At 39.2% G+C, this 12,352-nt stretch overlaps 1 protein-coding gene across 1 annotated transcript in view; it reads right to left on the reverse strand.

Moving 5' to 3' along the window:
- Positions 1-284: 284 nt before the first annotated feature.
- ITCH (itchy E3 ubiquitin protein ligase) overlaps positions 285-12,352 on the reverse strand; it is a 116,493-nt gene continuing 104,425 nt past the window's right edge. Inside the window, exons 20-24 of the mRNA XM_044985645.1 lie at positions 11,011-11,131; positions 10,304-10,408; positions 6,634-6,730; positions 6,125-6,197; positions 285-3,603 (exon numbers count right to left, since the gene is read on the reverse strand). Of these exons, the coding sequence (XP_044841580.1) occupies positions 3,504-3,603; positions 6,125-6,197; positions 6,634-6,730; positions 10,304-10,408; positions 11,011-11,131 (496 nt within the window). The 3' untranslated portion in view covers positions 285-3,503. The remainder of the gene's footprint in view (positions 3,604-6,124; positions 6,198-6,633; positions 6,731-10,303; positions 10,409-11,010; positions 11,132-12,352) is intronic.

Here is a 12,352-nt window from a genome sequence, read left to right on the forward strand (position 1 = left end):
GTCACAAGGCTATTTTGGGGGGTTGCTGTGTTGCCACCCTTACGTCTGCGCTGCCTGCAGAGCTGGGCGGCCAGAGAGCAGCAGCTGTTGGCCAGGCGCCCAGTTCTGAAGGCGGCGCTCCACAGCGGCAGCACAGAAGTAAGGGTGGCAATACCATACCATGCCACCTTTACTCCTGTGCTGCTGCCTTCAGAGCTGGGTGGCTGGAGCGTGGTGTCTGCTGACTGAGGGCCCAGCTCTGCAGGCAGCAGTGCAGAAGCAAGCATAGCAATATCATACTATGCCATCCTTACTTCTGTGCTGCTGCTGGCAGTGGCTCTGTCTACAGAGATGGGCTCCCGGCCAGCTGCTGCTGCTCTCCAGCTGCCAGCAGCAGCACAGAAGTAAGGGTAGCAGTACCGAAACTCCCCATACAACAACCTTGCGATCCCCCCCACAAATCCTTTTTGGGTCAGGCCCCCTACAATTACAACACCGTGCAATTTCAGATTTAAATAGCTGAAATAATGAAATTTACGATTTTAAAACTCCTATGACCGTGAAATTTACCAAAATGGACCATGAATTTGGTAGGGCCCTATTTATACTGCAGCAAATTTTAAGTAATGACCCTTTTACGACACATTTCATTAATATGTTAACATTTTCTGAACTACCCAGAAATATTAGACTGTGTTAGCTGTAACAGCAGTGGATCAAAATTATTATGGGAAAATTAACATTTTCATAAAGCAAAATCCCAAATAGAGTTATGGTAAATCTTATGTAGAGACAAAATGTCAGTTTACTGCAATTTACAGGCTGCTAAATCAACTTAAGAAAGGCATATACATGTTCATTAATCTCTACCGAATATCACTTGGAGTCCAAATTCACTCTACCCATCACGCCGTGTGCCAAATTGTGTGCTTATGCACATGCTGTTTTCCCCAGATCCCCATAAAGAGCAGAAGAGTGCATTAATTGCTCATATTAATTCCTTTTTATTTCAACATAACATGCTGTAAAATATTAACAGATTTGTTACCATTGACAATGCTTACAAAGCAAAATGTATTTTAAAAGCAATTTTTAGTTCTGTTTTCAGAAATATTGCTAATTTAACACTTGCTATAAACCTATTTTTAAATGTTAACATTTTGGCCAAAATTCAATATTTCATTTTACATATTCATTTTTCAGTGAAGTATTTCCTATTTGCAATATTTTAACATGACTTCTCGTGCTTGGGATATCCAGCCCCCTTTCCCCCTCCCTAATACAGCAGTAAAGACATATAAACATGCCATTTAAATTAAAGGAAGAAATGGAGTAAGTGAGACCCCGGACTGCAAAAATATATACAAGCATTTACCTTTTTCCTGAACTAAACATTTCAACCATAAAAATATTAAACAGCCACACCCTATAGAACTAGGGCTATGGCTATCTCAATTATAACTATTCTTTATTTTAAAAATATAGGGCAGAAAGCCTTTTGGGTGATATTTATACATTAATATTTCTAGGTCCCTACATGAATCATTATGCAGAACACAAAAATTATTTTCCATAGCTTAATCTTGCATTATCTCACTTAATCTAATCTCTCTCTTGTAAATATGTTAGCTAGCTAGGCTTCATTATAAGAATTATCAACACAAAATATTTATCAGGCTTTTGTTCCATGAGCCATACGTTGTAAGATATCCATCGGATGTTTTGGGAGCTGGCAGACATTCCTCCAGGTAAGATAGTCAGTTCACTTCTTATCCACCAGTGAAAAGATAAAAGTGGGTCAATTTCTCTAAAACCAACAACATGTTTACATGCATTTCTTGGACTATGCATGGCAAAGAAAGTAAAACACTACAGAGGTCTAAGCCATTCTCCCTTCTTACAAGCACATGCTGAGGAACAACTGATCCCTTTGCATGATCTGGTACAGAAAAGCCCTCACAATAAATGGTAGGAAACATTTTCTTCTGAGATGGAAGCTTGATTGGACAGTGCCCATCTGTCCTCTTCCAGCTCTAATATCAGAAGCCTTCCAAAGGGCATTGTGACAGTGGCATGTATGCATTAACATGCACTACTGCCATTTCAAGTGTCATCTCTCTTCCCAGAGTTAGAAACTCATCCCACTGAAGTTTAACCATCTGGAGGGAGGAAGGCCAGGGAGAGAGCTGACCATATACAGAAAGTGCATTAATTCCAAAAGAGGAAGTATAATGTAAAATACTATTGTATGCTGCTAGAGAATTGTAATACTAACAGACTAGAATGGGAAGTGAAAGGTGTTCTCCGTCCAAATCAGAAAGAAAACACACTACAGAAGTTACTGCTCAGAGGCAACTCAGGGTTGAGTTAGTCTGAACACTTAGTTCTAACCTCTACGGAGTTACTGAATTTACTGATATAACAACATTTGGAAGTCTGCAATCCTTGACTAAACTTTCTAGCACCGTCTCTTAGCCAATTATAGCACATCAGTTCTCCACTAAGATTATAAGCAAGGCTGCTTTATAGCCATGTTTTAGAATCCAGTTACATGCTATCCCTTTTCCTGACAACTGGATACAATCTTAGAACTATTTGATTGGGCACTTAACAGCAACATCAAGTCTACTTTCCATTAACTCATTTGACAAGAAACATCAGTTTGCAAATGTATTCAGTGCATTTACTTGCAGTCCCAGGTGGTCTCGTCTTTTGCAAAATGAGTGTTGAAGTACCACAGTGTTAATATTGTATCTGACATTAAGTGTGTGTATTATATGGAAATGGATCAAAACTCTTCTGAGATTGGAGAGGGTGCTCAAACATAGCAACAACCTCGGAAAGGTTATCATGCCAGAATTAACAGGATTTAAAAAAAACAAAACATAAAACCAAAGCTATACTCTGGACATGTGCAGTAGTTCTACACCCCCTTAGCAATGATCTGAATCAAGATGAAATGTGAAAAAGCTCCAGGAGGGGGGAAAAAAAAAAACAGTCAGGCCACACTTGAGTAAGAAACAACAGCACAAGCAATGGATTTGCTCATAGTACCCAGAGACTGGTTACAGGTTGGCTCTAATAACACTGTTGTAAAGAGGCTCATGAGGATGCTGCAGCATTGCAGCTACCAATGGACTTCCCAGTGCATCAGTAGCAAAAGAAATGCTACTAACAAGGAAAGACAAAGACTAGTTTTAAAAAAACGGTCATTAAGGAGGACAAATTCTAATTAATGAAGAGTGAAACAAAGCAGAGCCAAGAGCGGTATTAAATCTCTAGTTAGGTCAGATATCATTTGTAGAGGAATAATTTGCTGATTTGATTTCTGGAAGGGCTCTGTAGAAATCCAGAGTTAGTGGGGATAAAGTCTCAGCATAACATCCATTTACTTACACACTAGTAATTGTTTAAATAAATCCTAGTCAAGTTTACTTTACAATGAGATGTGCAACAAGCAGAGGAAGTGAAGAACGTACACCACACAAGTTCACGTTCTTCAGGGTGCAAATTCACACATGTGATTACTCTTGCCCAAATCCTTCTGTTTCTTCAATTGCAAATAATAATTTTTCCTTCAGCTGCTCATAACTCTTGTAGGGTGGCAGGTCCAAGCGATTGAAACTGAAAATAAAAATTAAACAACTTCTAAAAAAGAATGAAAAAAAAATCAAACACACAACAAAAACAATCATTTTACTAACAGATACACCTTGAACATAAATCCAGGATACTCAACTCCCCACTATCCAGAGTGGAAATCACACTTATTACACAGCTATTTATTTTATATTTAGATGGAGAAAGAAAAAAATCCACTGATAGCCTGGGTCTATACATTTTCAAAAGTTGACCAGTGATTTCAGATGCCTCTATTTTTGGGTGCAAATCTTGACACACTTGAAAGAGACTGGATTTCCAGAAGTCTGGTGCACTTATCCACTGAAAATCAGATCCCTTTAAAGTGTGAAGCTAGGCACCCAAAATCATTAGTCACTTTTAAAAGTGTAAGCCCTGGAAATATTACTCTACTGAAAACTACTTATTCCCACCTTCCCCTCCCCCCCCCCGAGAAAAATGAAAATAGCTGAAGGAATGAGTCTACCAAAGACAGAGTAAGTTGCATCTTTTCTGTTTTTATTTTTTAAGTCAAAGGGGAATTTTTCTAATATAAAATGCATTGTGATTGATGGAATGAGACCAGATTAATGCTGACTTTTTTGGAAGTAAGTTTATATACAATTTTTAAATTAAGTTAGACAATAGCCATGTATTCTAGTTGTGCAACTGTAGAATTTGCAGTGACAACTACCCCTTGCCACAGTATATTTGTCTGACTTTCAACTTTCATTTAAATACATTTTTGTGAAAATAACCTTGAAAATGTGAATCACATAAAAGAGCAGTATTCTCTCCCTCAATTTGCAGACAGCAGCTTTGTGAGGTTTCAATTGACCTTTATCTCAATGATATGTTGATTCTAAAATTCTATATGTTTCAATGTCCATGCTCAACTATTTATCTGCTAACCATTTTAGCAGGAATATAAAGCTAAAATGCTTACTCAATCCCAAACTGCCTACCCACGCCTTAACAGGTGGAGAATTTAATACCATAACAAACAGATGCTCACGATTTATTCACAATATTTTCCAAAAAATTTAATGAAGCTGCCATAGAATTTTCAGTATGCTGTACCACAATGCCACAGAATATGGGGACCGTACTGTACCTTAAAGACAGATTCTGGTTGTTGAAAGGTTCAAGTTATTTTGGAGTGAATAAGGGCAGGATTCTAACAATATACAATAATCAACTAAACGTTAAAGTCATGAGAAATTTGAGCTTCTCTTGATGCAGGAAGGAACAAATTTAGTACGTTAAAATGACAACAGTCAGACTGTGTTGGCATTCAATCATCTTTGCATAAGATTTACCACAGTAGGAAACAATTCCCACAGGGACCCTTAGAGCTTTCGAAACTGGCAATTAACTGAGACATTCCTTTGGCCAGATGTTTATGTAACCCACACTAAGCATGATTCTGTCTCCTGATAGTGACTGCACCACATAGACAGAGTTATGGGTCCTTGCCTCTGTGCTAACAGATTTTATCTTTTAGCTCAAGCAGTAGAAGCTCACGCTTTTAGATCTGGAGGTTCGGGGTTCAATGACTGCAGGTGACTTGCCCAAGGATATTCTTACAAAAGACAGCTGGCTGTGAGCTAAGAGTAAAGTTTTATTTATAGAAAGTGCAGTTACAAGGGAAGAAATTGCTATACAAGAAACAACTTGAAGTCAAGAGTTACAGCTATGCATAATTTCTGACTATCTTGGCTCCATTTTTTGTGTCAATACTTTATTTTTACTGAAACACCCATCTCAGCTGCAGAGCACTAGTCCAATGTATCCCCTTACCACACTCCCAAAAGCAGTCTCGATCATTTGTGCCTTCCCTGCCATACTCCAAAGCATTAATACATTTCATGCAATATAAATACTTGGCTCCTAACATGTCCATCAAAATATGCCAAGCACCAAACTGTCAACTGGGGCACAACCAGTGACAGAAGAAAGGCTATATATCTGGATCTAGCTGTAGAAGGAAAATAACTAGGATTGTGTGATGCTCATCAGTTTCCTTTACAGGCAGTTCCACTTTTGCAGAGGGTATTGTTTGCTACAAGTTGGCCAGAAAAACAAGTGGAGGGCAATACAAAATGTAAATCAAGTTTAAAAAAAAAAAGGTTGATTACCCACTGGAAACAAATATGTGGCTCACTAAAGTTTAGAGTAAGAACTATAACATTGTTTTGGCACTACACTAAACTATGATTCAGTTCAAAATGATTATCCATACTTATTTAGGGCCTGACTCCAAAAGATCCTGGGCAGTCTCCACTTTAGCTAAAGCTAATGTAGGATTTGCAGAATACAGGGTGATTACGGCTGTCAAGCAGATTCCAGGCCAGAGTGATTTTTTGTTTGTAATCTCTGGACCCCTAGATATTTCTGGGCTTCATTTATGCTTAGAGTCCCAAAACAAAATGTTGCTATATTAACCCTTGCTAAAATATTCAAGTAGTCTATCAGTAACAAAGGATTATTAGAAGGACAATAATATTCTAATCTAATGAGTACTCACCAAGTATGACTTCTAGGTAACCAGTTTTCTTTTCCAACTTTTTCAATACAAAACTTTTGGGGTCCATTGCTCCCTGCAATAAAAATCAAGTATTTTAAAGTGATTCTCATGCCAGCTGCAAATATGGGTAAGTGTGGGATATAGCTAGCTTTCCTTAATGCAGTAGATAATCTAAAGCACCTCAGAAAGACAAGATTATCTTTACTGGCGATAGAAGAATAAAGAAGTGTGCCTCCAATCACTCATCTCCAGCCAGATCAAACCATTTACATGGTGAAATGCACAAATTTAAAGAAATGGTTTTGAAGGAAGTCTGGGGGCACTTGAGATCAGTGTATGTTTTTCTCCACCCTGTCATGGTCGAAATATAATGGGGAATTATGAGAATAGCTAGTGAAATGTATTTGGTTTGATTCATTACAAAAAGAAGCTGTTAATAAACAATCACAAAATACAGTTTTGGCCTTTTCAAAAATGAGCTAATACATTAGAAGGATTATTCTGCATACCCATGAGGTCAGCAAATCCTCCAACTGGTAATCTGCATGTTCCTGTAACGAACTGCAGTAGTCGCATTCTCTTCTCATTATCTATTTCTTTCACAAACTGAAAGGGAATGAATATAAAACAGATATGTAGGTGCACCTTCTACACACACAATTATTTTCACAAAGAACATCGATGACCATAACTTAACCAATTAGTTATATTACTGTGAAAAGCCTCTGGAGCAGTAATAGTTTGCATTAATAAAGTATCTCTCAGCACCTTACAAAGTTAGGGAAACATTATAATCCCCATTTCACAAATACAGAGGTTAAATTGCTTGCCCAAAAGAACACGAGTTAGGTGAAGAGGAACATGAAAAGTTACATATTATGTTACATTTAAGTTATTTGGTCTCTTTATTCAGAATTAAGAACATGTTGGGTTTCTGTCTGCATAAGTGACTATCAGAATTTTCTGAGGAGCTATCTTGATGCACTCCAAATTATTTTTATTTTAGGAAAGACAGAAAATAGGTTTCTGAAAAATATTCTAAAATACTAACTGTCCAAGAGGTGATCATTTAATAGTACACTGTTCTAATCTCCATTTTGAACATCAGACACTCAGTATCCAACATTTGATATAGAATCACAGAACTGGAAGGGACCTTGAGAGGTCATCTAGTCCGGGCCCCTGCACTCAAGGCAGGACTAAGCATGGTCTAGACCATCCCTGACAGGTGTTTATTCAACCTGCTCTTAAAAATCCCCAAGGATGGAGATTCCACAACCTCCCTGGGCAATTTATTCCAGTGCTTAACCACTCTGACAGTTGGGATGTTTTTCTTAATGTCCAACCTAAACCGCCCTTGCTGCAATTTAAGCCCATTGCTTCTTGTCCTATCCTCAGAGGTTAAGAGCAACAATTTTTCTCCCTCCTCCTTGTAACAACCTTTTATATACTTGAAAATTCTTATATCCCTGTCAGTCCTCTCTTCTCCAACCTAAACAACCCCAATTTTTTCAATCTTCCATCATACGTCATGTTTTCTTTAATCATTTTTATTGCTCTTCTCTGGACTTTCTCCAATTTGTCCACATCTTTCCTGAAATGTGGCGCTGTAGCAGGGTGCTGGTGCAAAGGCACCTAATTAGCCCTTGCTCAGCGAGCCCCAATCAGGGGAAATAGATTGGGGCTGGGGAGAAGTCTGGTGCCTGGCCTTCAGAACTGGCTGCACTTGCGGGCCTGAGGGTTGAAGGGCTATAAAGGCTGGCTGGCAGCCAGAAGAAGGGGGGAATGGCCAGGGTAAGGTTAGTCTCCAGCCTGAGGGCAGACTCTGTGTGGAAGAGGAGATTGTAAGGCCTGCAAGCTGTATATAGTATATCACTGGTGGTGGGAGAACCTGGTGTAAATAAAGCCATGGGTGCTGAAGAATTAGAGGCCTCTCTGAGTTTTATTGGGGCAGCCAGTGGGCCCCAGGAAGTGGAACGGGAAGAGGACCTTGTTACAAGTGCCCAGAACTGGACACAATACTACAGTTGAGGCCTAATCAGAGTGGAGTAGAGCGGAAGAATTGCTTCTCGTGTCTAACTTACAATACTTCTGCTAATACATCCTAGAATGCTGTTTGCTTTTTTTTGAAACCCATCAACATTGCAAGGACAACTACTTCTTCGCACCTTATGGCCATTTCTTTCTTTTAGCAGGTAGCATGTTTTCCTGATCTGTGCAGGGCTTTATTAATAAGACACATGATCCCTTGAAGCAACAGTCTGAATGTCTAGTAAAAGTACAGACCGAGGACCATGCTGTTGCTCTACAAACATCAACAATTGGAACATACGCCAAAATGCAGCCAAGGTTGACTGGGCTTGAGTCAAGAGTGCCATGAGACTATCAGGAGGCATTACTCCCTTGGCAGTATAAACCTTTATGATCCAACTGGTGATTCATTTAGAGAGCCTCTGAGCTGTTCTTGGACCTCTCGTATGTTCTGCTTATGACACAAAGTGCTGGGAAGAGGCCATTTTGGGCCTTGTCCTATTTAGGTAAAAAAAAAAGTCAATGCACACAAACGTCCAGGGTGTTGGAGTCTCCTTCCATCCCTGTGCACACGTGGCTTTGGAAAGAAAACTGGCAGGTAAACTGGTTCATGGGGAAGTCAGAGCCCACTTTAGAGAGAAACTGAGGGGGCAATCTAAGCTGGACATTGTCTTTGTAGAAAATGTGCAAGGTGGATCTGTGACCAACCCATTTAGGTCACCTACCCTCCTGGCAGAGGACATGGGCACTACAAAAATGCTACCTTGGATGAAAGGTGCAGAAAAGAGCATGCCAACAGCTCAAAAGGAGGGTCCATAAACACAGACAACACCAAATTCAAGTCCTAGGAAGGTGTCATCTTTTCCCGCCAAAAACACCAAGCTTTTTAGTGTCTTTGTCGTGGGGTGACCTTAGCACGGCCCTGACAAATTCTCTCATTCACTGTGGCGCCATCTAAAAAGCCAGGATTGCATGCAGATAGAACTGTTCAAATCGTGGGATGGAACTTGGTATTTTCATTTTGCTTGTTTGGCCACTGGAGAATGGAGGAAGGTATCAGCCAGATCATTTTGTCTGGCTGCATGATAGCCTAACATAAAGAACATAAGAACGAACACACTGAATCAGACTAATAATCCATCTATCCCAGTATCCTGTCTTCTGTCAGTGGCCAATGCCAGCTGCTTCAGAGGGAACGAACAGAACAGGCAACTGAATGATCCATCCCGTCGTCCAGTCCCAGCTTCTGGTAGTCAGAGGCTAGGGACACTCAGAGCATGGGGTTGCATCCTTGGCCATCTTGACAAATAGCCATTGATGGACCTATTCTCCATGAACTTGTCTAATTTGTTTTTGAATGCCATTATAGTTTTAGCCTTCGCAATATCCCCTGGCAATGAGTTCCACAGGTTGACTGTGTTGTCTGAAGAAGTATTTCCTTTTGTTTATTTTAAACCTGCTGCTTAATAATTTCATTGGGTGACCCCAAGTTCTTGTGTTATGTGAAGGGGTAAACAACACTTCCTTATTCACTTTCTCCACAGCATTCATGATTTTATAGACCTCTATCATAAGTCCCCTAGTTGTCTCTTTTCTAAGCTGAACAGCCAGTCTTTTTAATCTCTCTTCATATGGAAGCTGTTCCATCCCCCTAATCAAATTTGTTGCCCTTCTTTATACCTTTTCCAATTCTTTTTATATTTATATTTATTTATTTATTTATTTATTTTTGAGATGGGGAGACCAGAACTGCATGTAATACTTAAGGTGTGGGTGTACCATGGATTTATATGGTGGCATTAGGATATTTACTGTCTTTCTATCCATTCCTTTCCCAATGGTTCCTAACATTCTGTTAGCTTCTTTGATTGCCACTGCACATTGAGCAGTTGTTTTCAGAGAGCTAACCATGACTCCAAGATCTCTTTCTTGAGTGGTAACAGTTAATTTAGACTCCATCATTTTGAATGTATAGTTGGGATTATGTTTTCCAATGTTCATTACTTTGCACAAATACAGTGGCACTGGACATATTATGGTAGCACAGACTTGTTTTGTGATTTTGGTTTTTGCTCATCATGCTGTAGCATCGTCCCACCCCTTCTGTAATTCTTACTTTTAAAAATAAAGGAAAAATCAATCACAAACCTGCCAAAACCACATAATCTGTTTGCTCGTCCTGGTGTAGTGCCGATAAATGGTGTGTCTCTGCCAGTCATTCAAGTCAATCTCTTGCATTCCACATAAAAGCACCTTTTTTGGGGGAAAAATATAGAGGTATAAGCTTATATTTTGTTTCAATGGCTTCTATATGGTGGCAGCAAAGGACATCTGTGCTTGCACTTGGAAACACCTACTATGACTGTATATTCACTTTTTATTTTATTTTCAAGTAGCTGCTTGGTTCCACCAATCAATAAGCAGTAATGCTGGTGACCTCACGGACACTGAGCTTTATTCAGACCTGCTACAGGAAAGGGTAATCACTGACTATGAAGAAACTAGATAGAATGGGATAATCTTCCCTAATGAAAAGATGAACAACTGCTTGTTTTTTAACCTCAAATATAGAGCTCAGTTAAAAGAAATATTAAATATGACTACCGAGTGTGAACCATAACACTGCTCTCTTCTGCGTATATAACCTTTCCATATTTTTGTTTTGAAATAAAAAAATGCTTCCTAGAGGGAAATGTGTTAACCAAAGAAACTGTTTAGGAAAAATTTTCACCGCTAACCAACAGTTTCTTCAACAATCACACAGCTCTGTTTTGCAAATTGAGGGCTGGACTCCCACCGAGTCTTGTTAACTTTAACATCAACTGTGCCTACTCGTACCCAAATAAGTCCCTCACCTCTAGTTCCTTGGCATCAAAGTACTGCAAGTACTGCTGTGGAAGAATTTCATTGAAGCCTTCAAAGAAAGCTTGTGTCTGTTCTTCAACACCGCGGGAGAGTCTCCATTCTGCTACCAGCCTGGAAAAGGAAAAAGATAAGGTAATCTGTCATTTAAACTGTCCCATGCTGCCCAGATCCACATTTCTTTTGTTAGCCTACTTTGTGATGAACTGTGAACTATGTTAAAGAATATTATGGAAAGTTCTGAGGACAAAACACCACTTAATTTGTAACATCTCAATATAGCACAAACCAGCATTAAAGTGAAGTTAAAACCTTTCATTTCTGACCATTCCGCTAAGAAAAAGCTTACATGATCAAAGAGGAGGCAGTATCTATCCAGCGATTATACTAATGAGTGCACAGCAGTCCCTAGGTATTTGAGAAAAAAAGATTTTTTTTTTGTCCAGTATACTCCTCAGAAATCTCAGTCATTAACCATGAAAAGGTAAAAACTAGGTCAAGTTGTACTGGTGAAGATAATGAGGACTGCTAGCTTACCAAGAAACGACTATGTCCATTTGGAAAGTTCCATATTTGTGTCTGTTAATCATGAAACTTTGCTCTGTGGCAGAAATTCCACTCTCCATAAATAAAAGGGTGAAAAGCAGGCAGGAGACCCGGAGAACCTGAACCCAGGGAGAAGCAGATATTATGCTGAATTCAAGCCTAACCTGTCAGGAGAATTGGAGTCTAGAGGAGAGAAGGCTAATTTCTGATATCAATCCTAGCAACTCAGGAGACAAAGCAGGACACAGGAAGAGACAGAAAATTGGGAGTGCAATAGGAACCCGAGCTTTACCTGGGCTGCTGAAAGCTAAAAGAGGTGGTGGTGTTTTTTGGCAGATTCTATTCAGGAGGTTTTCTATTATTAATATCTTCCAAAATATAAAAGTGCTCCCTATCTAATGTGTTACCCTTTGTGTGACTTAGTGTTATTTATTTAGAAATGTTCCATACAGTTTGACACTTTGTCACAGCTCATTCATGTAATTATACCAACACCTGCCAACCAACAGTAATCTTAATAGAATAAATCATTTAGAAATGAAAAAAAATGAGATTCAGTTTATTCTGTGCCTCCAATACACATCATTAGTGTAAGGTCTTCATACTGCAGCAAATATGGAGGAATTTACTTCAATATTAACAAGTTTCTTTGGCCCATACATTCTTGCATTCCCTTTGCTAGTATTCAAGATAACAGCGTCTTTTTTTAAGTAAAAGATCCCTCCCACCCAACGCAGCTTCAGAATGTTCCTGTAGTGAAGTCAATCTCATATTTATGACACTACAGTG

The sequence above is a fragment of the Mauremys mutica genome, chromosome 13, assembly GCF_020497125.1.
Source record: "Mauremys mutica isolate MM-2020 ecotype Southern chromosome 13, ASM2049712v1, whole genome shotgun sequence".
Taxonomy (NCBI): domain Eukaryota; kingdom Metazoa; phylum Chordata; order Testudines; family Geoemydidae; genus Mauremys; species Mauremys mutica.